Here is a 26,141-nt window from a genome sequence, read left to right on the forward strand (position 1 = left end):
GTTGTTGTTGTCCGTCCACACCCCTCCCCCATTCTCCTCGCCGCGCGAGCTGCGCTCTCCGCCGCTCACCCCCTCTCCTCTCCGATAGCGAACACTCTCTCGCGAAGGGCATTGGATTGGATTCGATTAGGTTGGCTTGGCTTGGCTTGGATTGGATTGGATTGCATTTGTATTGGATTGCATTAAAGTGGATTGTGTTGGATTGTGTTGAGTCATAGCCGCGCCACGTTGCGTCATAGCCGTGGTTGTTCTAGCACCGGCGTTCCGATTTCCATCGATGCGTTGAATGGAGCCTAACAATTCTGCTATCGCCCGCGCAACCGTAACAAGCACCGATCACTGTGATAACAGGAAGGCTAGCACCACTGAAGACAAGGCCGCGTGTTAAATAAAGAATACATCATACGCGTTCCTCACGCGTTTCACGTAATTAGAGAATCAACCCAACGGAAACACCAAGTGAACCCCCAAGATGCGTCGCATCTCCACAGGGTTCCCCTCGCGGGATCTTCTGGCTCACAGAGGCGTCCTCACCTCGGTTTGTTGATTGCTCCGAAAGCATCGCCTACTCGATTCCATCACCGCGTGGCAGGTAGTATGTCCGACATTCCTGGAGTCCAACCCCAACCGCTTATCTTGGAAACATGGTTCTTTATTGTTCTACTATATTCCGGGCCGCGTATAAATGATTGGCTAAGACAACACCGAAACAACGCAAAAAGAACTGTTAACGACATGTGAGCACTAACTGCCGAAACTTCTCATGCGGGCCATATTTTTATCCGGACACAGCGATGAACTAGCGAGAGAGGTGGTCGCGGCCCCCCATTTAGAGTCAAGAAATGAAAAACGGGTTAGCTCCGCATCGATACCCTCGACTAAGAAAGAGCTGCAGTTTTTTTTTGTCCTTGCACTTTGTCTCACCAGCATGCCTACCTTCCTACCGCACCCTCATTTCACATAGCATTTATGTTACTCCTCTGCCTTTTAGTTTTTTTATGAACTCGTCTATCTTTTACCGCAGAGCTGTTATGAGCTAACTCGTAGGGTGTTTTTTTTTTCTTGGTAGGACGAAAAAAGCCGCTCCTCTTCTCTTCACTTAGGCGCACCCTCTCCCGTCGTCCACCTGTTCGCCTCCGCCCGCATATTTTGATACAAGAAACCCTACTTCCCCCCAGAAACTGTCTTTCTATCAATGCAGTTGTGTTTAGAAGTGAAGCTGACTTTAAAAAGAACGGTGTTAGCGTTGTTTCTGTAAGCTGGCTTTCCCACATCGTAATGCGCACAGTTAAGCTCTACGCGACGGCGAGGTTGGAGCGGGGGTTTGTGGTCAACCAATAGCCCGCAAACATCTTTATGTTCATCTACCCGCGCAGAGCGGAATGGCTCTGAATTTTGTCTTTGCTGGGACCAGTTTCTATATAAATCAGGCATGTCACAGTAAAAATAAATTAAGCCCTTGTTAGCACTACGTTCCGTCTACTTTGACTTTTGCGCTGTTTTTTTTTTCAATGTGATTGACAAGCTTACGCACGAAACCATACTTAGGAAGAAAGCAGACTGCGTTTTCGCAACGAGTGCAGACCAGTGGCAGGCATACACTTTGGCAAGCTTATAGTTTACGCAAGAAAATGCGTCGTTGTCTTCAAACCACATCTGAGCACTGACAGAACGGCAAGAACGCAGCTAGTGTTAAAAAAAAGGTGGAGCGGTTTGTACTTACATCTGTATGAACCTTAGACGAACCGAATTTCTTGCGGATTCGTTAGGATTATTTTTGTGCTTCCTCCGATAGACGTCCTGTCGTTCAGCAAACACCTTTTTGGTAGGGGTTTTTACTGATTCACCCTGTATACGCTGCAGACTCGTTTCCGCTGCGGAGCCACCGCCTTCTACAAAAGCCAAACCCTCGTTACAGAGTCGTCGTTCTGGGGTTAGTCTACCTACGTAAGAAACCAAATTAAACAAATAAGAGGAAAACAGCACAGCAGGAAGGAAACGTTACCACGTGGAGGCCGAAATAAGGAGCGTTAACGAGATCGCTTGTAAGCTGTGTGATAACCTTCTTAGCAGGCGATGTTGGTCTGGGGCACACACCTTTCAACACCGCAATCACTGGGAGGCACGATGTTAGGACGATATTATGGTGAATGCGTCGCTACACTGCATGACTTCGGTCAAGATATGGTTCCGAGATAGAGTATATTGTTTCCCATGTCCTCTTAGCGAATGCCCCTAAGTGACTTCTTTCCAGTGGCGAAATGTTTAAGAGATCCAACGACTATTGAAAGTTCGCAGTCTGGCCACGGGGGAGAAGTTATCCAATTGAGCAGTTTAGTTAAGTTAAAAAAAATAGCAGGGGCTTAGCTCGGCTATGCCAGGATATACGTAGCATGAGCTAAGGTTCAGCTGGTCATTCTTAGCTTTCCTGGTTGTTTAAAATTAGCTGAATATTATGCTTACTGCTGCTAAAACGATTTCCAATCCAATCCAGTCCAATCCAATCCAATCCAAGCCAGTCCAGTCCAGTCTAGTCCAGTCCAGTCCTGTCACTGCTCGTAGGGCATGCGCAGCACGGCTCTTCAGGAGCCTCGCGAAACGGCTATCAAGCGGCTCTGGCACAGCGTCAGACGTGGCTACTGCGCAACGGAGGCGCACAGCTGGGCACGCGCCGGCGCCAGTGCGTCTGCCGCGACTATGACGTCACTCCTCTGGAATGCGCAGACCTGCAAATGTGCAGACCCAATTCTCTACACACCCGTTCTCCAATTGGATTGGATTGGAATACAGTTTAATTTAATCCAATCAAATCCAAATTCAGTCTAATCCAATCCAATCCAATTCAATGCTTCTCACGCTTGCGCAGCACGGCCCTTCAAGGTCCACGCGAAACTGCTCAACATCGGCCAGTGTAGCTTACCCTACAAACGCTGTTTTTCGGACGACCGTAGCATAACGGCGTGTAAACAGGGCGGTGCGGGCCGTCTTGCTCTTGCTTTGCATCTCCGTGACGGCTGAGGAACCCTCGTGAGAAAATGACAAGCGAAAAGGCTCAGTAATTGAGCGTCACGACGGTTCGTTTGTCCTTTGCTTCGAAAGTGACGCGCCGAGTAAAGACAATTGTGGCGCCTGGTTTTCCAAGCCGGCGAAGACGGCTGTGACGGCGCTCTCTTCGAGACGAGAAGTGTCGCGTTGCTCACGGTTTATAGCCCGGCAGGGTAACTACCGCGTGGTTGAACAAGGGGAATTAAAAGAATGCGAACAACGAAGCGCACGGCCTCCGACACATGCTGCACCATCTGGCTACAAAGTCAGTAAACTGCGCGCATGCGCACTTCTACGAGAGCGTTCGAGAGTGTGGCCTACATTTATGGGAAATGCTTGATCAAGAATCGGTGCCGGTCGTTTATTTTAAGGTGCCTTTTCACGCTGCGTCGCAACTGAGCTGGATGATCGTTGAAGGGCGTCAATCTAGCTGCAATCAGCCTGCTGCGCGCCTGGCTCCTGAATGTAGTAGATGACAGGATTCTCAGTGGCGAGAGAGCATAAAAAGACGCCTAAAAATAAATGAACGGCGTCGCTTCTTTATCAAGCACTTCCCCTAACAGTTTGCAACACTCTCAAACCTTCTGAAGGAACTACGCATGCGCGCAGTTTACTGACAGTTCAACCAGACGGTGCGGCATGCGTCGGAGGCTGTTTGCTCCGTTCGTATTTCTTTTAATCACCCGTGTACAGCCGCTCGCTACCTCAACATGCACGGCGAAAGACAACAACATACGCTGAACGCTGTCAAAGAAAACAATTTATCGCGGTCCCTAAAGTTTGCAGAGCACTTAAGATTTGCCTTTAAGCGTGGAACGCGATATCCCTATCAGTGCGCATTCGCATCGTGTGAAAGCTTTCCGAGCGGTGAAAACTTTCCGCCCCTTCTTGCACGCCATGTGTTGGGGCAGTGCCTTACGATCCCACGGGTTCCAGCGATCACCGAAAGATGGCGCTACGCGAGTTGTCCCTCCCGCCGCATTTTCCGCTTACGGTCAACGCCGCCGTCTTTTCTACGACACGGGGTCCTTAACGCTACGCGTTGAAAGGTGCCGAATTATAAATTATCAAAACAGAAAAAAAAGGCAAGCAACATCGCAATCCGCGGCGAACAGTTTCTTTAGTAAGCGCTATTTCTTTCGGTCAGTGCCCTCCTTCGTGGATGAAGATATAATTACTCGCTACACACGCGTTGCGGCACAGCAACCCTTTCACGAGTGACATTGAATTTTACGTCCTGAAACCGAGACACACAAGAAGCGTGAGCACCCCAGACCTGTGTTCAATGCACGTTGTGACAACGGAGTTCCCTGGAAATAACTAAATATTTTTTTATAATTGCTGAATTAACAGAGTATTAAGAATTCAGCAGAAAAAGGCGGCAAAGAAATTTTTTTTAGTTTGTCGTATTTTCGCGTGTCGTACTGCCGTCTTGTCGTATTCTTGTCATGTCGTGATTCTGATGCTCGGTCGTGTGTGGTATTCCTGCCCTGATTTTGATGTTCCGTCGTGCCGAATTCCTGTCTTGCCGTGATCCTGATGTTCTATCAGTAGTTGCACATGGTTTGAATGTTATTGCCCATTGTGAAGAGTGTCGTAAATGGCAGTTCTGCTGTGACCACAGAAATGTTTGTCGTTGAAAAAATTACTTTGTCGTTGTTGTGATTTTAGACTGGAAAGTAACTAAATATTTTTATAATTGCTAAATTAACTGAGTAATAAGCACACTGCACGTAACTGTGTAACCAGAGTAATTAATGAAGGAGAAATATAATATGCTATCATAGCATTGCGAAGGAAATGATGTGATATCCATTTCTGCAAGCCTGGAATGAAAAGGTGTGGCGAAAATGTAAACCTTAACGCACAATACTGCAAATTTTACCGTATTTTCGCGCGTATAACGCGTACCAAAATGCAATGCGAAAATTTCAGTGGCAAATTATGGGTTCGAATAATACCCGGGTTCTTTTGTTTAGTACAGCTTCACGGCAATGCGCGTTCTGCCGTGAAGCTTCAACGCAGTAACACTGACTATGCCTTCTATGCCAGAGATTTCGCTAGCGATAGCTCTAGCGAGAGCAGTGACAATGAGTTAATTGTGACTTTCGCCTTGCAGTCAGTATATTCTACTTGCTAAATATACGCTTTTTCTGTCTACATAGTATGTGATGTATTGCTTGAGCATAGCTCTGGTGCAGCCTTTCCTGTATCAAATGTGCCGGAAATACGCAAGGATTTTTTTTTTCTTTTCCGGTAGGCTGAACGTATGGGTACGGATTATATGCAGGGGCGGGTTATACGCGCGAAAATACGGTAATTTTTTATATGCGAAGCAATGCCGAGGTTATAAGGTACGCTTCCCCACGCGCCACGACGGCGCACCGTTATTATTAATGCGCCATGCTGAAAACGGCGAGTTCAGTTTCTGATTTCGCTGTTCCCGTCTGGTAAGTACCTGTGTGCACACGTTTCGTGGCGTATCGTACGTACGCATGCTCGAGCACCGATGTATGCGCCTGCTTACTTTGGTCGTACCTGCATCCTGTTTTTTCAGATCACTCAGCTGAAGATCGACAATAATCCGTTCGCGAAAGGTTTCCGCGACACCGGTGCCGGCAAAAGAGAAAAAAAGTAAGTGTTTATACGTCAGCAGCTGCGTATCTGCTTGTGTCAGTAACTGACTCGGCTTATAATAGGCTCATAGATGGCCCGTTCTACAAACTAGTTAGTTTGGTTTACTCATCGACGCAAAAAAAAAACTCGATTCAAACACTATCGCACCTAAGAGAGAATCGGCCAGCGTAGCTGTGTATGATGTTTGGTCACAGCCGAACATGCATCGCTCCCGAGGCTTCCCTGTTCAGTTGGCTCGGGGCTCAAAATCTACTAGTTTCGTATGCACTGCTGCCTCACTGCATTGCGCTATATTTCACATCACCGGTGTTACTGTCACTGAAAGTTCATTTGTCGTAGCAACCCAAAATTACATCACTCATGAACAAGGTATTACTGATGGCGTCACGTCCGGTTGTGAAGTCACCCAGATCGTTAACGATTTGCATCGGCCCCTTCGCCTATAACGCCGAAGACCACTGAACAATGAATGCTATGCGCACAAGTCCCCAATAGGGAATTTTGGATTAACTGTTTTTGTTGCTTGAGCAATAGATTGAGCATTTCAGCAAAAATTCTCGCCGTTGATCTGTGGGTGGGTAGGGAGCGACATACGAACAGATAACGACAGAGCGCGTACGGGGAGGGGTGACGTCAGCCGAGTCGGCGGCGGCATTGGCTGCCGTGGCCTGCGTTCGCACCGCTGCCGATCTGGTTGCTAGGATGGCGTCAAGTCGAAGCGGTGCCGGCTCGCTCTTCCCTAGACCCGACACGTCTGTCGCCCGTCGTCTTGAAGCATCCCATAACCGCTTGTACGTGTTGTAGAGGAGTGTGCGGCGGCGAGTGCAGGGCCGAGCAGGCGCTAAAAGAGGATGGAATGGGATGACGGCGTCGGAAAAGGAGATGGAAGGGAATGGGAAAAGCGGGAAAAGAGAATGGAATGGGAATGAAGGCGTCGGAATGGCGATACTTGTGGACAACAAGAGGTGCCACGGGTAGTCAATGCCGGTGCTATAGCGAGCGAACGAGGTCACTGAGGCGGTTGGAACGCAAAGACCGGTTGCCATGGAGTGCGAGGGTCGTGCGGGAAGCGCCGTGTGGCGAGCTTCTAATACCGAAAGAAGGTGAGCGTTTCGGACTAAGCCTCAAGTTCGCGAGCAAGGGAGATGAAATAATAATAATAATAATAATAATAATAATAATAATAATAATAATAATAATAATAATAATAATAATAATATAGTGCTTTATTGTCTGGGTACAAATACAGCAAAATATACAGCTCGCATAAGCCCACAGGCTTGTGTAAGATGCTCGCATATTCTTAGATTCACCCATAAACCTTCTAGTTTTTGCTTCTTTATTTGGACATCCTTTATATGTCTTTAGTGTCATCTTCCCCAGTAGTAGGTACAGTGTCATTAGCGAGTTTTAGCACAGTGACTAGTTTACGCTACGCTACGGTCGGCGGTACAGAGACCCGCCTCGCCGAGCACGCGCATTCGTTTCGGTGAGGGGTGGCCCTCCTCACCGTGCCGGCGCCGCTTGCGTATAGTGGGTTGCGCTACCCGCCGAACCTAGCGTAGCGCACGCTAGCCGCGACGCTAAAACTCCTTGTTTCCAGACGGACTTCTTTCGGCGCCCGTTTCAGTGCGTTCTTTTCCAGATCCGGCATAGCACATTGATTTGAAGTGCTATTCTCGGCGTGCACGCGTTGCATACTTATATACGATGCCCTTGCATCCATGGAGTCGTACACGACGTGCAAACTGGTTGGTTTGCGCAGGAGGCTGGGGGAGACGTCACACCCGCTGGGCGGAGGCGACCCGCTGGGACGGTCGCTGCAGGACGGCGACTCGAGCGACGACGACGAGCAGCTGGATGTCGGGGGCGCCGACGACCTCAGGGCCAGCCTCAACGGCTCCTGCTCGTCGGATCACGAAGGTGAGGCTCGATTCAGTACCGTTGATCCTCTGCCGGTATAAGCCTCGGTATGTAGGGAACTCGTGCAGGAAGCGAACAAATACATATCTGTTGACGGTTTAAGTGTCTAAGATTGCGAGATTTGGTTGCGTGCCCTTTTTCGTCTGTGGGTGCGTGTATTTCTGGTTCCCTCCTTCAAGTTCCCTCGTTCGTTGTTCTCAAGAGAAACTAATGATGTTATAATAAATGGGGTTGTAGGTTAGAGGAAGCGTATTCCGCTCGTCAGTACAGATCTGTTACATAACCGAAGGGGTGAAAAATGACATAACGTGGAGAAAAATCGAAGATGGGTGGCGCGTTATTTCTTGGGTTATATGCTTCGTGAAGAGAAGAATAATGTGGCGAACCATGGTTGATAACGGCCGGCCAGCGGACATCACACGCGTTAAGGACAGTAAGCTACCACCCTTATACCTCATCGCAAGGCCGAAGTAGTGTTCGCCATTGTCCACCACATTGTTACAATATATACGTATACATAGCAGGGATCCTGGGGCTTGGTGCTACTTCATTCCTTTCGTCGTTGGTGCCGTGTTGCTCCGCGGAATATTCGTCATATAAATCATGCATTCCAAAGTGCGCGAATGTATTATACGCGCTACAACCATAATGCGGGCTCCTCGGGCCCCCAAGAGGTGGCTCATCTGTCAACGCGCCCCCTGCGCGTGTGATCGGGCGCAATAACGAGAGTGGGCCCCGCAAGCCGTTAACGCCCGCCCTCGGACTGACTGCGGTCGTGCGTGCTATGCAGGGAAGCGCCGTGGAAGAGGCGGGAGCGAAAGTAATGGGCAGTATGAATTCGCGATCGCGTATGTCCCGCGTGCGTGTGTACATGGGCCGAGTGCATAGCGAGGGGCTCCGCGAAATACGCGAATGGCCATAAAATCGTACTCGGCGGCGCTCCTCCCGCCCACACAAACATTTCTGCGTCGTCGCCAGTGTTAATGGGTTCATGACGCAGTGCTATTCCGTGTCCGCGCGAAGGAACAAGACGCTTTGTCTCGGTAATGGTGCGCACTGTGCATTCATGTATGGGCATCGGGGTCGCCGCTCGGTAGGCGGTGCCGCCGCATGCAGTCCTTGCGAGTGTTTGTGTGGCAGTTTACATTCTAGCGATGTACCGAAAAAAAAAAAAAAACAGTCATAACACGTTATCTGGTGGCTACATGCGTAAATCCATGCCGTTAGTCCATGAACTTACGCCCGGAGGTTGATGTCTCCTCTTTTGGGATGAAATCTGAGCTAAATGTAAAGTGAAGGCATTTATATTCTCGGTGGCGTAGTGGCTGTTGCTACGGGATGGAAAACAGGACGTCGGGGGTTCAGTTCCCGGTCAGCTATAGCAAGCGGAAAAAACAAAAAACATGTGCGGCTTCGGCGGCTGAAGCTGATGTCAATCATCTCTTGTGGACGTGCAAAGGAACCAGAACAGCTCGGGACAGTGCGCTAAGAGCGGTTGGTCTTCGGTGGGATAAACCGGGGGACTTCAACCGGTGGGTGAACGAAGACCGCTACTGCAGGTCGCTGCTGAACTTTTTACATGAGACCGGACTCCATGCCTACCTTTAGACTTGTACAGGGTCATCAATTTCCTGACTACCTGTGCTTTTGTACCCGGTATGTTTATTCTACCTAATGTCTTATTTTTTCTTTATATGCCGCATGGAAAAAATGCGAATTAAAAAAAAATTCTGTACCAGATTTTGGCGCATAGGAAAAAAAAATCGTAGGATTAATTGATAAGCGCACCCCCCCCCCCCAACCACCACCCACCACACAGACACACAAAAAAAACATCATATATACGAATAGTGTAGCTTTGGCAAGTAAACCGATTTTTGACGAGTATATTTCCTGTATCCCAAATGAAAGGGCATCACATGAAACACCTTAATCCGAACGGTTTCGATGAAAGCGGCCTAGAACTTTTAAATGGGAATTTTTAGATCTACCAGCCATACGTGTCCCACCAAAACGAATGCCTGCAAATATGACAATGAGCCGTGTGGCAAAACACGTTTAGCTGCACGTGAGATAAAAAGAGATATTTAAAAATTGTGCCCTCCTAAAACAGCAATAATGTGCAACCTTTCTTATTCCTTCATGGGGTTTTGAAATCACAATTTGAAATCGACGGAATTGTTTTCACACGTAAGCTAGTACCTTCAAGACTCCACCTTCAAGACTCCAGAAATTTATTGCAAAGTTAAAATTATTTCCGCTAATTATTTGGAGATTCCTTGAGGTTACCCCAGTATATGAAACGCTGGCTTTCATATGAGCTACAGGACGTGCACTCCTCAAAACTCGCTGTCTGCCCTTTAAGAACGCTGCCTAAGATGCGGTTGTAATCCAGGGCGAACATAATGCGAGGCTGATGAAATGTCCGGCTTTGTGGTTTTTCACAACTTTGTGGAGCACCTAACTGCAGTGCCCAAGCTTATTCAGCTCCCACATATTGCTGACAAAGGTTGGGTAATTTATGAATGTATTGTACCTAGCTAAGCCATAACTTTAACGAAATATTTTCCGTAGAAGAAGTATGATTAACGAAAGCTAGAAGACAACACATTTGGTAAACACCGTATTCCATATTCTAACTACGTTTGTGCATAAAATAGTGCACGATCGTCTCCGAATGGTGTTGCGACAGCGCGTGTGTTTGACCAATTCCGTTTTAAGAATGGTTAAAGGCACACTTATACGCCTATGGTCTTTCAATTTTTCTTGAACCTACGAAAGAACAAACTATAAAACGTTATATTTCGCCATTGTAACATTTTTCCATTGCCTGTAGTTATGCAAATAAATGTAACTCTGAAGGATTTTTAATTGCCAAGTGTAAAAGTTACGTGGTGTGCCAGAACTTGTCACATTGCCAGAACTTCGCATATAATTCCGACGTTAGAAAAGCAATGTACAGTTACTTATAGCACTTGCTCCAAAAAAGAACTAAGCAGGATGCGGTATGGAAATAATTGATTGCCGCTGTAGGTTATCAGAATTACAAATTCCAGCCGAGAGAAGAGAGAATTTTTTTTAATAATCCGTATGCATCGGAACATGGGCGAAGGTCGCCTCTTCTATAGGCGCGTCTCCATGGCGCGTTTGGTGGCACAGGCGCAAAGAGGAGCCAGAATGGTTGAGGTGAGAGAGAGAGAGAAAGAGAGAGAACAAAGTTTTTTTCTGCAGGGCCTAACTTGGTCTACGAAGTACTGTATGCTAATTTCCATTGCAATGCGAGAGTAGTATTTAGACACCTCCACCAGTTTCCCCCTGGTTATCTGGATGTCTGTCCTCGAAACAGTTTTTTTTCTGCCTGTAGAGGGAGCACCTCCTTTAACAAGCTAGCGTAGTGGGGAAGGCAGAACTTATATGAATGGTGACAGTCATGATGCAAGCAACGTCATTTCTTAAAGCGAAGCTTTCTATGACTCACTTGCGCCGTAGGTCGTAACACCTAACAGCACCGCAAGAAAGCCAACTTTACAAAACGAAGTTTCATAAACGGCACGAAATGATGATGAAACGTGAAGACCCCCCCCCCCCCCCCCCCCTACCCCCCAAAAAAAGGCTTTCCGTGGTTGGAATCGAACATGGGTTCCTTGCGTTATGAAGTCGACGCCCATCTGATTGCACTATTCCGACGTGGTCGAAGCAGTTTGGATTTTGGCCTTTGACTCTGACTCCGGTTGGGAGGGAGATAGCTTGACGTTTTAAACATCTTTCTCTTAAGTGAGGGGCTTTGATTTTTTTGGATACATTCACCGGATTTCTGCGTGTCGGGCCTCGAAGAAAAATGTTCCCTCGCATGTCGCTAGAATAAGTCATAAATGCAGGCAGGTGGTTTAATAGCGCGTTTGTTCACTGGGTCAGAATCGCGCTAATGACGTCCATGGTGACACCAAACTCTTCCGAACAACTGCGCCAAGAGACGATGGCCCCTTTTTGCGTGATCGGTTACGTCATATCTTTTTCCTTGACATATCCTCTCCGGTATATACAAAACCCGGCGTGCAAACGCAGCGTCAGAGCAGTAGAGCAGTCTTGCTAGACACGTCTTGCAGAAAGGTGGTTTCCAATCAAAAAAGCATCGTTTTTTTAGCACTTTAGAGCAGATAGACATTGATATCATTAATGAGGCGGAATCAAAACGTCAGAAAATGTGAAAATGTATGGTAAAGTCTTTTAATGACAGTCAACAAAACAATTTTATTACATATCAGTCCGAAACAATTTGAAAAAAAAATCTACGACAGTTTGATAATAAAAAAAAAATGTGACAGCATTCATTCTTCAGGACATCCTAACATCGATCCTTGCCTAAAGTGGTTACAAATTGTCACTCCAAATTTAAAAGTTCGGGTTGAAGTTATAAAGGAAATGAGAAAAAAAAATGTACTGTGTAAAGTTCTCTCGTATTTCTTTGATGATCTTCGTAGAACATTTCTGCCAACTGTCTTGTTTCCGCTTCACCCCAGAAATACGTATATCACACAAACGGAACTAAACGGAGAAGTGAAGGAGAAGCATGACATTTTAAAAATTGTTGATTTGGAATATTAATTTCCGACTTTTTCCGGCTAGGTCGTTTATAATGTCTCTGTTTCGGCATTCAAATTCACAGAGTTAAACCGCTTCGGCCACAGGTCACAGCTTTTGGATCTGAAACAGAAGCACTTAGCCACCATCTACTTGAACGGGTTCGTCCATTACGAGCGGTATACTGTCGCCGATGTTTGTACTCAACGCGACGAGGTTTTATACTCCGCCCATAAATGGCGAATCCCGTACAGCAAGCGCTGTCAAAGTCCATTCCCTCAAACGATGGAGGTCTACTGTCCCACCCAGCTCTTGTAAAAAGATTAGAGGTTTTAATTTATTCAGTCGCATATGTTCCCGAACTTCATAGCTTAAAGTGGATTTCCTGCTCTAATTATGCCGCGCGACACGGGACTCTCGGGGCAGGGAGTTTATAATCAGTGTATACACTGCTAACGGGAATGGCCTGTCTCGGTCGCTTTTGTTTTCAGTGCAGCGAAAACCAAAGTCGATGAAGAATTGCAAGCGATCTGGCTGGATATGAGCGACCTGCGACCTGTCGCTCGTCCCGAACATATTTTGTCGTCCTCTTTTTTCGAGCGTTGAGAGAAAAGACGCACGCTGAAACGGACAGCTGTGCCCATAACCGAGGTTATGATTTATGCTGCCCTGCTCAAAAACTAAAAATGAGAGCGCACTGATTGAGAGAGTGGGCTTCCCCTAACATCGCGCTTATCTTAAACACGCCCCGCACGTGTGTGTACAGTGACACGGGACCGCGCAAGTAAAGCAGCAGGGAAAGAGATACGGAGGCGTGTGATCCATCAAAGGGGCCGCAGCGCCCTCTGTTGAGTGTTTCTGCATATTTGTCCCTGCGCACTTCCCTCCCATTCCGCTGTCGCGACACTTTTTCTTCGAATGACCGTATTCGCAGAAGGAGGAGAAAACTTCGCGCGCTCTGGAATACGGAAAACCTGGTTAAGATAACTGCGATAACGGAAGAGAGAAAAGAAACGATAACGAGATAAAAGCAAGGAGCTCGGAGCGCGGAAGTAGCCCAGGATACGCGGGAAGTCTGGCGAGTCCCGTGGATATACAGGCGTGAGGAGACACGCCGCAGTCGGAGAACGCGTCCCAGTCCCGAGAAGACATTAGGGTCTCTTCTCTTCTTTTGTCTTTTTCTCTTCTCAGGCGTCTGGTATGGTCGCCTGCTCCTTCCTTACGCACTGCTGTGGAGAAGACAAGCAGTCGCGACTCCCTTGTGGAGGCGCGATTGTCTGTCAGAGATCATCAGTTGGTGGGCTCGATTGGTATAGCCGCACGCGCCTGCCAAGTGTGCACTTGTCAATTGCGACTATAAATACCGCTTCGTGCTTTTACACGCTTTGACTGAACTGGGGAATTAACTCGGCAAAAAAAATAAATAAAGTAACGTTAAACACAGGCTGGAGGGGCCGAGCTCCTCGAGATTGTCGGTATTGCCATAGCCGTTTGTAACGCAATTAATTACCGTATTACGCGGCTCGTACGTGCACGTGCGCTGCGACCTGAAATACCGTCCTACGAGCGAGCGTGCGCGTGCGCGCACACGCACGCACGCACGCACGCACGCACGCACGGACGGACGGACGGACGGACGGACGGACGGACGGACGGACGGACGGACGGACGGACGAACGAACGAACGAACGAACGAACGAACGAACGAACGAACGAACGGACGGACGGACGGACGGACGGACGGACGGACGGACGAACGAACGAACGAACGAACGAACGAACGAACGAACGAACGGACGGACGGACGGACGGACGGACGGACGGACGGACGGACGGACGGACGGACGGACGGACGGACGGACGGACGGACTGTTCCAAAGCGAAACGCTGATTCCGGTTGATGACGTGCTACTGCTGAGAACGCCACCTGGCTGGCATGCACGGTTTTCATAGAGTTCAGAGTTCGTAAAACGTCCGGCCACATAATCTCAGACGAATGGTAAAACAAACAAGCGTTGGTCCGACGCATAACCAGATCATGGATTGCCGACTACTAACCTGTACGTTCTTCTTCCACTGTGGCTGCCGCGAGTACTAGAGGGTGCGATTTTCTGAAACAATCGATTACACAACACTTCCAGTTGCTCGTATATCTGGGCGCTTTGCATAACGTGAGAAGAGAATAAAAAAAAAAAAACTTCTTGGTTTCACAACAAAAACCCTCTTTTTAATTGTATTCTTTGTCTTCCAGTGGGCGCGCTGTTCACTGGCTCCATAGCTGAACGTAACGTTAGGCACAGCTGTGGGTGACAAAGCAGCTTTCCAAGAAGACGGAGAGCACTGATTGCCTCTGGTCGACAGCGCGTAGGCGAGAAAGCGGGACCCGGTCATCCCTCGAAAGCTGATGTATCGTCTTTCGCCGTTTCCAGACTCCGAAAGAAGCCAGCGTGCGGAGCTGGGTAAAGGGCGAGGGAGGGTTTGTCGCCTCGGAGTTCCGCAGTGGCAGCATATTGAGTTTCTCACGCCTCCACGCTGTCGACTTGTGCCCTGTACTCTCTTTTTTCTTCTTCTTTTTCACCAGGGCTGGCGCCTCTTTTCGCGCCGTGCGCGAAGAAAAACCAGGAGGCGAAGTGTTTGGAGCCAAGGCGGGAAGGATAACTTTTCTCGTCTGAAACGCTGTGTGGGGTATATTTCTTTTTCCACGCAGTGGGTATCGGCGGGGAAATCTCGACGGTAAAATATAGTAGCGCGGGGCTTCGGTTAGGGCGCGCCGCTAGCCACTCAACAAAGGGTCTCGACAGACTTTGCGATGTGCAGTGGGATGCCTCTGATACAGTACCGTAATGGAGCCCCGAAATGAAGTTAGCATCCTGCCAGTGCAATTGCGATGGGGAAAAAAAATGTTGATTCAAATCTGTTTGTCATGAAGTTTAAGCAAAAAAAGGTTCAAATGAGAGGAAAGCGGGAAATTTGACTGTGTAAAGGAGTCCATGGATTTTTTTTTTGTTCGTTTCCTTTTCCCGGGAGCTTGGGATGGTGGAAGAAGTAGCGAACTTTGTTGTTCCTAAATTGTTCCTTGTCTGGAGGGGTCGCCAGATTAAAGCGGCATAAACTTTGTGCGCGGATCTTGGCACTAATGATCATTTTTGCGGCGAATAGAGCTTACGACATTTTCGTATTCATTCATCGTGTTGTGGCAGGCGATATAGGGAATATACGCTACTTCGAAGCTCTTCTTACGGCGAAGCGCACCTTAACCACTTCCAACTTTTCGCACAAACCTCTGTTGACATAGTTCGTCCGCAAAACACACCGCTCAACTAAGCAGCCAACTTTACAGGCAAAGATAATTTATATGCATTGCGCCAGAACCATCCGTGCAACGAGGGTTTGCATGTTTGGCGACAAAGCCAACATTATAGTGAAAGATAAGTACGTGAAGCCAACTTTATGAACTTGCCCGTGTAAACAACGTCTGTATGCAATAAAGCCAACTTCTAAAGGGAACAAAACAAACTTTACAGGCCATACCCTGTACGTGCGTTCTAAAGGAACTGTTCGTGTGTCTGGAACACGCTTCCAGCCTTCGCTGTCCATTATCTTACAAGATGCGCCTTCTTTTTTTTTTTTTCCTTCGCATATATGAAGTTCGATTTGTCTGATTCGCCTTTTTACCCAGAGGATGATTGAAGCTGTACGCGGCGAAATACAGCTGAACCATGTCCGCCCTAACACGTCGTGTTTCCCGACCGACATTATGCGCTTATGCTCATAAAATAGAGACATGAAAGTTGAAACTTTGTTGAGACAACATGTGCAGGAATGACTATACAGTTGTCGAGGGGAACGGTCAGAAGAGATACAAAAAAAAAAAAAAAAGCCTGACAAGGTGACGTCCCTCTCCCCCACCCCGATTTGGCATGACTCTGCGGAAATGGCACATCATTTGTGCCAATACAAAATAATCGAAGAATGTTCTTAATTATATACATCGAAAATCAGCTTTCTGTTTTCAGAAAGAAACAATAATTACAATAAAAACTTCCACAAGAAAAAAAACACATCAGCTCTTAGATTTCAGAAAATAATAATTAGAATTCAAGATTTCACGGTAAGAAAGAAAATAAACAGTTCTCAGTTTTCATAATGAAACAATAATTACAATACACGTTTTTTACAGTAGTTTTAAAATGCACATGCGGCAATGAACCTAATAGCTCATCATGTTGCCATTTTTTTGCAGCGGAGCGAAGCGGTGCCTCCGGCGGCAGGTCCGAGGACGCGGCCAACGGCGACCGGCGTCGTTCCCCGAGCCCGAGCAACCTGGCTGCAGCCGCGGCCGCCGAAATGTCGCTGCACGGCCTTCAAGGTCTCAGCCTCGCAGCAGCACACCCGCAGGCCGCCGCCCTCTTTCCGTACTTCTACCCGAGCGGCTCCTTCTACCATCCCTCCATGGGTCTTCCTCACTCCGCCATATTTCTGCCGCGAGGAGTACCGACCGGACACAACCACGCCGTCTCCATGGTCGGCCCGCACGCGGCCAACCTCCCGCTGCTCATGGCAGCCAGCCAGCACTTCTTCAACGGCCAGAGCCCCATGTCCGGAGCTCACCAGCACGCCGGTGGGCTTGCGGCGGACGTCGCCGCCGCGGGCTCCCGGTTCCTGAAGCAAAGCAGCGGCGGTGGCCAGCAGGGTCGCTTCGCGCCTTACCCAGTGCCGGTGTCCACGTCCTCGGCGCAGCACATCGTAGCGCCCACGCCCACGTATCCGGACTCAGTTCTGCAAGAGCCTTCGCCCGCCAGGACTCTGCAGTTCGGGCCTCCCGGCGTCCCCAGCTCGGCGCTGGACAAGTGCCTCAGTTCGCCCTCGTCCGAGGCGGGCAACAGCTCGGACAACTCCCTCGCTTCGTCGTCGCTGGTGTCGAGCGAGCTCAAGAACATGGAGAACATGGTGAACGGGCTCGAGAGGCGGCAGGAACAGTTGGCGATGCTGTCGCTGTCCAGGCTGAGCGACAAGTAGGGGAAGCCCTTCCTCGCGTGTGTATGGGTGACGCGCTCGCTTGGTCGGCCCGCCCGAGGCCCTGCAGCCGTGTGTGTGATCATCGCGTTACGTGGCACTTAAAAAGAAGCGTGCGTGGTGGTGCTTGGGGTGAAAGACAACGTGGTGCGATGTGTGTGCCTTCGCGACGAGAGGGAGCAAGTCACTGCAATCGCTGCATCATGAGGTCGACGACGCAGAAGAAAAGTGGCAGCAGGATCGGGTTTTCAAAGGTGTGTGTGCCCAGTTTTGCTTATAAAACTTATTCTGGCTGTTAGTATAGGCCATTCTTGATACACGTTTTGCATTTTATGATTGTAGCAAGGTTCAGCTTGCACGAAGAAACAAATTTTGACCTCTAAATAACCATAGGCGGGTGTATAACGTGGGCCCTAGTGGGCAGTAGCAGTTTGATTACGACATCAAAGGCTCTTCACGCGGGCCGAAATCTCTTATGCACCGACAGCTTTATTTTTTACAATAGTGAGAGAAACTGTGCTTATCTACATAAATTCAAACAGCTTCACTTTATCAATGCACTTAAATGTGCACGTGAAAGTGCACGCGTTTACCTGGCACAGCGAGAGATGTCTTTGCCATGCTTTTTTTCGTTCCCATTTGTCCCTTTCCACTCAATATTTACCAGAATTCTGCCCGGAAACGTTTTAGTCTGACAGCACTAGCTTAGCAACTGTCTGTGTGGAATTTCTACTGAACTAGGGAAAAGAAAACGAAAAATTTCCGGTGCTAGCATCAAATCTTGATTCTGTCAGTTGCAAAGGCGATGCCTTACCGACTATGCCACACCGAATGGTTGTTCTCTATGAGCAAAGCGTTGAATGGGATGACTTGCAATAGATATTTGGCACATTCCTTCGCTCAAACGACATTGAGAACGCAAAGCATGAAATTAACAACTGCTTAAACGTAGCAATTCTTGATGTGGTGCTGAAAAAATGGCTAATTTGGTCCAATAAAATGAGCGCCCGGAATTTCCTTGGTTTCCCCATGTGCAGACAGTAATCATATTTTCTGTCTAACCTCTATTTCTTCCGATTTCTTGGCGTATTAGGACAGTTTTATTACTCCCTCCCGTTTTATTCACTGCAACCGTAGTTCCTAAGCCCGAAATGTTCGCGGAAAGACCTTGCAAGGGTGCGGGCAACAGTTGATATCATCTTTCTGGCGTCAACTATTATTATAAGTGGGCTCAAAAGCCCGAGAAAAAATCCCGATGTCAGCTTCTTTAAGGGCACGGCACACATCCATAGCACACCGCGTAAGCCAACCCACTTTTGTAGAGTCATTTGAGCGCAAGGGGGCGCTTTGTATGGTCGGGTAGCTCGCGCGCTTTCTTCGTGGAAGAGACCTCATTAAAACCCTTCCACGGACCGACTGAGCGTGCCGAGTGCAAATGACGCGAGTACGGCCGGCGCCGCGGAGCATGGAAGAGGCTGCCCGGCGAGCAAGCGAAGCGAGGCCGCGGTGCGGATCCCCATTTGTTCCCCATACGTTTTCCCGCGTTTCGGTTTTAACGGGCGTCGGAAAGAAAGGGAAGAAAACGCTTTTACAAAGGGCGAAGTTTTCATCGAGGGCAGCGCAGATTCGTTTTGCTCCCTCGCGCGAGTCTTTTGTGAGCGGACGGCAAAACGAGCTTTTTCGCGAACTTCATCGCGGAAGGGAAAAAAAGAGGAAATTTGTGCGCGTACAAGGCCGCAGAAGGAGCGGCCACGCCACGTTTTCTCTCTCTCGCTCTCTCTCTACATGCCGTGTGCGGAAGCCGTAATCACGGTTTGTGGTTGGGCGAGGAGGAATTGCCGATTTAGCGGGATGGAATGGGGAGATGGAAGAACGAGAAAGAAGCCCGTTCGCGCGCTCCTTTCCAGATGGATGGTCTTGCCGCCGGAACCGTCGCGTGTTGTGTTCGTGTGTGCATAAAGAAGCACGGTCGCAGAAGAAAGCCTGACGCGCGCACGTTCCTTTTTGTTTGCGAAGCAGTAGCCGGCAAAGCTGGGAGGAAGAGCGCTTTCTGGTAGCAGTGACAAAAGCAACAAGAATAGAGAAAAGGAACTTGGGAAGAATGTCAAGTAAAAAGGGATGTAAACAAAGGCGTTATGTATTAGGGACTGTTTATCTTAATCAGGTGACATCCCGCTTAGAACACCCATTGACCATTGTTACGTTCTAAGCTGAAATATTCTGCAATTTGGCCATTTCCAAGACGCCTGGAACAGCGAGATTAGGATAACACAATGCGGCGCGCTTACTTGGATATGCTAAGACAAGAAAGTAGGAAGCTAAACCGCGAAGCACTGATGATACACTCTGCAATAAGGCTGGGCTGCGTGGTTTAGGGGCTATTCAGTAACGATCGATTGATTGTAGGGTTCAACACGTAGATGCAACGCAGGCGAAAAGGCGCGCCGTAATGGAGGACTCCGGATTAAGTTTGGCCACCCGGGAATCCTTAACATGCGCCGAAATCTCGTACACACGGGCGTTTTTGCTTTTCACCTCAACCAGAAAAGCGGCCGCCGCGGCCGGAAATCGAACCCGCGTCCTCGTGCTCAGCAGCGCAACGCCTTAGCCACTGAGCCGCCGTGGCGGGTCACTTTAGTAACGACTTACAAAACAGTGACACTGGGAGGCAAAAATGTCGGACCCGGAGTGCTGTATTATGAAGGAATGGCGCCAGCTGGGAGGCAGGAGGAGGATGCGAGGCAGCTTCAGGGCATCCTGGGATGCGTTCTCCAATGAAGAAGCGGCATTTCAGAGATTAAAGAGAGGGAGACTGGAGGGAGCGAGAGAGGTGGCAATGATGGAGAGACGCGGACGAGATAGTGCGTATTTATGCACACTGTATTATCTTTTTTCCCGGTTTCTCGAGCCTGGAGTGAAGGATCGACAAGGGAGCACTCCCAGAAGAGGGAGAGGGTGTAATCGGAGTTTATAAGGGCACGCTCTCCTCCGGCGCTGAGGGAACGTTGCCGCGGAGCGGGAAGGGGCGCCGGGGCGCTGGGCGAATGGCCACTTCGCGTGTGAAGAGGCACTTGGTGCGCTATATCGTGGCAGGCCAAGAGCAGCCGCCTGGAGAAGATTCCCAGTTCCTGGCCCGACCCTTTTTCCCCCTTCCTCCCGTTTTTCTCTTTTGTCTCGGGGAGGAAGAGGAGATAGTTTTTCGCCGCCCGCTACCGCAGTGAAACGAAGTGATGGGGAAGGAAGGAAGGAGACACGGAGCAGAACCGGGAATGGGCGTTGCGGCGCTGCGGCCGTCGTGGTTCATGGGCCGGGCTGCTTCTTTGATCGCGCTCGACGCCGCACCAGTCGTCGTCCCTGGGATGAGAAATGAGTTGATGAAGACCGCTCCCCGGCCACGGCGTCGCGGTTAGCGCTTTCCCCAACTTCTCCCCCTTTTTTTCGGTTTTTCTCCTCAGACCCATTTTCGAAACTTCGCGGCACTTCTCTTGCGACGCTGATGGTGCAGGAATCTCGCTCGCGGGGGGATGTAAAGAAACGAGTCGAATTAATCGCGTCTCGCTTCTTCTTTATCAACGGTTAAAGGTCGCGAGAGCCCGGCCTGGCCCAAATTTTCTCGTTGGAAGGGGATGAAACGAGTTAGAAGTTTGAAGCGACTGAGTTACTTTTTCGTTTCGTGTTCGAGCAGTTAGTTTCTTCCACTCCAGCGCAAATAATGCACGCAAGGCGGAGTTGGTTGTATGCGCTTGTTTTAAAAGAACGCGTGGGTTGCACGCTTAGTGATTTCAACTGCAGCGTATCCGACTCCAGTTAATGTGACGCCCCTTTTCAATTCGGCTTTCAGCTGTTCCTGGTTGAGTACAATCGGACGCTTCTTTCCGTACCACAGAATAACATGCCTTAACTGTGTTATTTTATGAGAACACGCGCCTTCGGTAGCGAATAAAATGGCCAAAACTGTCGTCTAGAAATTGTTTACACGCGTAGAGCTTCAGAGGCACAATCTGTACGCGGGTAATGACGGTATATTTGGATTCCTGTAGCAGCTTGGAGAACCGTGGGATGCAGAATTACTGATGTGGCCTTCAAGGTGATCGCCCGTATACCCCCAACCCCGAAGTTATTAAAGAATAGAACAGAGACATCCACGCACGCACGCACGCACACACCGTTGCCTTCGTGACAACAGCCAAACTCTTACGCCAAACCTTCCAGGCTGCTGCTGACTTAAAACATCGTTAAACCGAGCTTGGAATGGGGCTAATTGGTTTTTGACTTGCAACATTGCTTGCGCTAAGCGGGACAAGAATGAAGAATTACAGTTTGTGGTGATTCTTTGCCGTTGTCCGACTTAGGGCCAGCAATGTTTCAAACTTAAAACATCCTTGCTGCTCATGTGTGCTTCGTGAATTTATAATCATTAGCCCTTACTCGTTAGCATGTTTCCTTTTTTATTCGAGTCGCTTTTCTTCGCGTATCTGGCCTTGAGCGCATCTGTGCGTAGAGCAAAGGGCAGAGCGCGGACCGTATGATACGTTTACCTGACATCGTGCAATTTTCTCGCTCTTTTTCTTCTCTCACAACAGGCTGGACCTTGACGAAGCGCCACCGGTCACCGCTGCTGCCTCCTTTCTTGTGCTGACGCGTCGACAAGGACTGAACCCACACCGTGTGCGCGCAGAATTTATGCAGTAGGACGCTTGAGTGTCTATAGCGATGTACAAAAGTTGGGCCAATGTGTCGTTGGCCTTTTCATTCCCTCCCGGTGGCAACTGCAGCCATGCTTTCGCGTTGTACATATGTAGACTTTGGGTCATTTGCCTCTGTCGAGCGCAACATTTGTGTGTTGGTCGCCGTTTATTTATGTACGAAAGAAGACAGGTGTGGTGTGGAGCAATACGCAACGCAGTATCTACGTGTAGGGTAAGTGGTTTGCAAATAGAGTACGCATATTAAAGGAACAAATGCGCCAACTTTCTGGTGAATTCGGCACTCGATTGTACAAGGTGTACAACGCGCAAAAATTTGACGAGAAACGATGAAGGAACGACACGATCGAGTTCTGTGTGTCCGTGTGTGAAAAGAACGATACAATGAAAAAGTAGAGCGTCCTTCGTATGGCACTGTGGGCGCACAACGAGTCGCTCTTGTGGAGTTATTTTGTTAAAATGTAATAGGCACAAACGAGAGAAGCCTTACGCTAAGTCATTTCTCCGCTAGCAGGCAGTCCAAGTCGATTATATTTGTGTCATTCGGTATTAATCTCGTGAATTCAGCTAAATTAAGCACGTGGCTATTGTTGTGCTTTGCTGAAATAAGAATGCCACGAAAATTCGTTAAAACAAAGATTACGAAGAAGCTAGCTTGACAGCAAGAAATAATTTTTCAGTAATGCATCCCACTCGGGCATCGATGCTGAGTCCTCGTACGTGTGTCTTCAAAAGAACCCTGAAACACTTTCTTCAACTTTTTTTTTCAAATCTATAATGCTTGCAGAGCGTAGTCACCCAACACACGCAGTGTTTAGATTAGGGGATCGCAAAGTACCTCAGCTAAAAATTATTGCTCTATGCCCATCAGATAACTTGGAAACTCGCTCAAAAGATTTTGCTCTATTTTCCGGTCTTGACGTTCTTCGAAGGCTCGAATTACGCCACTAAGGCCACGTAGCGACTGTTGGCCGGTTTTCCTTCAGTTGCAGCAATGAACGCTTTTCGATGGCAACTTTAAAAATAAAGCCACAAAATCGAAGCAGAAACGGACGGCGTATCTGGTGCGACGAGCAAATCACGCAGTCCCGCTCCGTGCTGGAGATAACTATAGCTTTCGCAGTGGCGCCAGACGCGAAGGAAAGAGTGAAAGCGTTTATTGAAAGTGTTGCAGGGTCCCTTTAAAATGTGAGCAGTTTGCACATCCGTTCAATACATGTCAATCTATGCAACAGAGGCTCTGCCAGCTGTGGCGTCAGCGCAAAATCATTGCCATCATATTCCCCCTCCCCACCAAAAAAGAAACTGACGGCGCCTTGTTCCTTGCAGGCACGAGAATGAGGAAATTCGCCCGGGTTTTCGGAGGGTTCTTTACACCCATGGTTTTAACTCTTCTGTTTCGTATCTCGGTTATTCCACGTCATTTTTTGCGCATTTAAGAAACTCTGACAACTAAACAATCGTACGGATGGAAATGAAGCTGCACTGTTGCACCAGGTTATTTATGCAGCGGATTCAAACAGCAATAACCCAAAATATTGGGCTTTATACGGCGGAGCATTGGTTATATTCGAACACTTCAGAGATGGTTGGGCATGGGAAAGGCCTTTGTCCTGCAGTGGTCACAAAGAAGCTGCTGATAATATTAACGATGCTGATGACGATGACGGTGAAAGAGCAAAACCAAAAATAAGAGCAATAAAGTTTGCTTCAAGACATGATGACGTCGGGTACCGCAACCGCCACAGCAAGTAAAAAATGACCAAGAAAGTCTGAAATATTCCAGTGTATGTGTGGGAAAATGCCTCAACGGAAAGTACACGAGTACAAAAAAAAAAAAACACTGTTACATTCACCGAGCAACAATTCACAGGCTCAGCGAGGAGTATAATTAGCAAGCCGAAAGAGCAATTATTGGTTATAGTAATTACACCGGGACGTGATTGCGGTTAGTCACGCAATACAAGTGGTGGGTATCGGAGTTAATATCGAGCGTATACGCAGTTCCCCGTGCGCTAAGGACTATCCCGCATCGACGCAGCATATTTTATCGTCGCGCGTTGAGGGGTCAGACATCGGATACCTTGGGGCGACGTCGCGGCCTCCGCTTATCGTGTATTCATTCGCAGTTCTCTGTCATTACCGAAGGTGCACTTTTGGGCTCGTAGATTTCGCGCTACTCCTTCGCGCTAATATGCGGGTCATGACGGCGTCGGGGGCTCGTTAGATTCTTAATGTGTACCACGTGTACAGAGCTTTGAATACAGCGTACGCAAAGGATTTCCGTTCGCAACGACAAAAAAGGTATGCTGTACAAAAAATTTCCTCAACGTGTGGATTCTTAATGCCGACTTCGCCGACTTCGCATAATGCCGACTTCACCGACCGACTTCGCATAGCTGGGAGCTTGATGACATGAAGACGTCAAATCGGGGCTTTAACATTAACGGCCACCCAGTGACGACTTGTGGGAGCTTTCGTCATTGCTGTCACCGCAATAAAAGTACTAAATTGTGCGCAGAACAAGTTGCGGCTGGCCGTTCGGCGTCACCGTAGTACGAACTTCTTTAAGCATTGGTTAGTCACCGTCGGTAAGGTGTGCTGGCTTCATCTCGCCCCTGGCTGTCACCAGATTGCGCTAGATGGGGCGGAACAGGGTCTTTAGGAACGGCCTCAGTTAACGTACAGCCAGTCATGAAAGTTTTCGGTGTTCATTGAACGCTGAGTGTATACGAACGGCGCGAACCGTTTTCATCGGTGCTAAAGCTACGCCTTTTCGGATATCTTGTCAGTGGGCACAGCACGCGATGAAGCGTGAAAACATCGAACCGTAGGCAAACCTTCATGTCGGCCTGTCTTGCAGAAATTTCCTTATGTAGCCGAGCCGTGAATCAAAGGCCGTCGGCCCCCCAAGTCAAATAATTCGTCGAAAGCCGGAACATTTTAATTTTCAAGAAAGTAGAAGCAGTTAGCAGTCGCTGTGCACGATACGCTGGTCTGCTCACACCTGGAGGTGTGATCTTAACTTTAATAACGTTCCCCCACACCGCGTGCCCTTAAGGATCAGAGCGAGCCCAAGGAACGAACAGACAGGAGAACGCGTAGTTAGGATTATGCGCACTCCGATTATGCTCAAAGTTGCGCATAGTCGGAGTGCGCATAGCTGGACGAAATTGTACACTTTCTTGCAAAGCCCAAACTGCTCGCCTTGAAGCTATCACATGGTGTATGCTTGCTCCTGACGTTACATGAATCCCTGATTCCGCAGGTTTCCTCCAGTGGAATAAATTCCTTCTTGGAGGAATGTCTGCCAGTATTAATAAGTTGTAACGCATCACATTCAATGTACAATCAAAAGAGAAAAAGACGACTTCTTGTTCTTTTCTTCCGTCACGAATTGAATTAAAACCGCAAAAACGGTTTTTTTTGTAATAAGTGTATGCTTGATAGCTGGTTGTTAATGCATGTTTGTATTAAAGCTGGATGCATTTCTGTTATTGCTACGCGTGGTTCGCCGTTCTATGCAGTGCTAGAAAATTCTGAAGCTACGGTTTTGCTGTGTTAGCGGAGTACATGTTTGTGCCCTGCAAGTAATTTACACATAAGCACATCAGCAGCAAGATGACAGCAGAATGGATTGCTCTCAGCTGTTCTATGATGGATGATCTTAAATGTGAAGCAATAATAAAACGAATTTTGCCGAATGAGTACACTGAGTGTGCGTGGTTTTAATTACTGTCATGTTTACCATCAACACATTGCGTTTACGTCGCATTGAGCCTCTTCAAGTAGGCATAACTACTTGCAAATGGGAAACGCTGTTGAATCGTAAATAATTCCAGTTCGCCTAGTCAGGAATGCGATAAAAAACATCTTAAAGGTTAGTGTCGCCAGCATATTTTCCATGTGGAACTGTTATAAACTCCCTGATTTTCTTTTCTTTTTTTTCTTTTCTTGCGCCCCCAAGACAAAAGCCGTTCTTTCTCTCAGCCCCAGGCATGGGTGTTCTGCGCATGTGCCGTGGCTGCACGTGTCCTGCTCTCGCCCTATATGCAGTATGCACGACCTCTCCATTTGGCCTCATGTTCGCCTCCGGCAATCCAATTTTGGTATAACAGGGCGTCTATCGTCTAAGGTCTTCTAAGCAATGTATTTCATTTAGCCGTGGAGCCGGCTTTAAAAAAAAATTCCCCCGCATTTCCCCGAGGGGGAGAATGTGAAAGTGCGAATGCA

General features: G+C 48.4%; 1 protein-coding gene across 1 annotated transcript in view; it reads left to right on the forward strand.

The window, feature by feature from the left end:
* The window catches only part of LOC144145131 (uncharacterized), a 124,305-nt gene extending 98,692 nt beyond the window's left edge, over positions 1-25,613 (forward strand). Inside the window, exons 4-7 of the mRNA XM_077676638.1 lie at positions 5,603-5,679; positions 7,448-7,605; positions 16,430-17,456; positions 21,786-25,613. Of these exons, the coding sequence (XP_077532764.1) occupies positions 5,603-5,679; positions 7,448-7,605; positions 16,430-17,205 (1,011 nt within the window). The 3' untranslated portion in view covers positions 17,206-17,456; positions 21,786-25,613. The remainder of the gene's footprint in view (positions 1-5,602; positions 5,680-7,447; positions 7,606-16,429; positions 17,457-21,785) is intronic.
* Positions 25,614-26,141: the final 528 nt, after the last annotated feature.

This window comes from Haemaphysalis longicornis, unplaced genomic scaffold (genome assembly GCF_048455015.1).
Source record: "Haemaphysalis longicornis isolate Haplotype H1 unplaced genomic scaffold, Haemaphysalis longicornis Haplotype H1 scaffold_7, whole genome shotgun sequence".
NCBI classification, from domain to species: Eukaryota; Metazoa; Arthropoda; class Arachnida; order Ixodida; family Ixodidae; genus Haemaphysalis; species Haemaphysalis longicornis.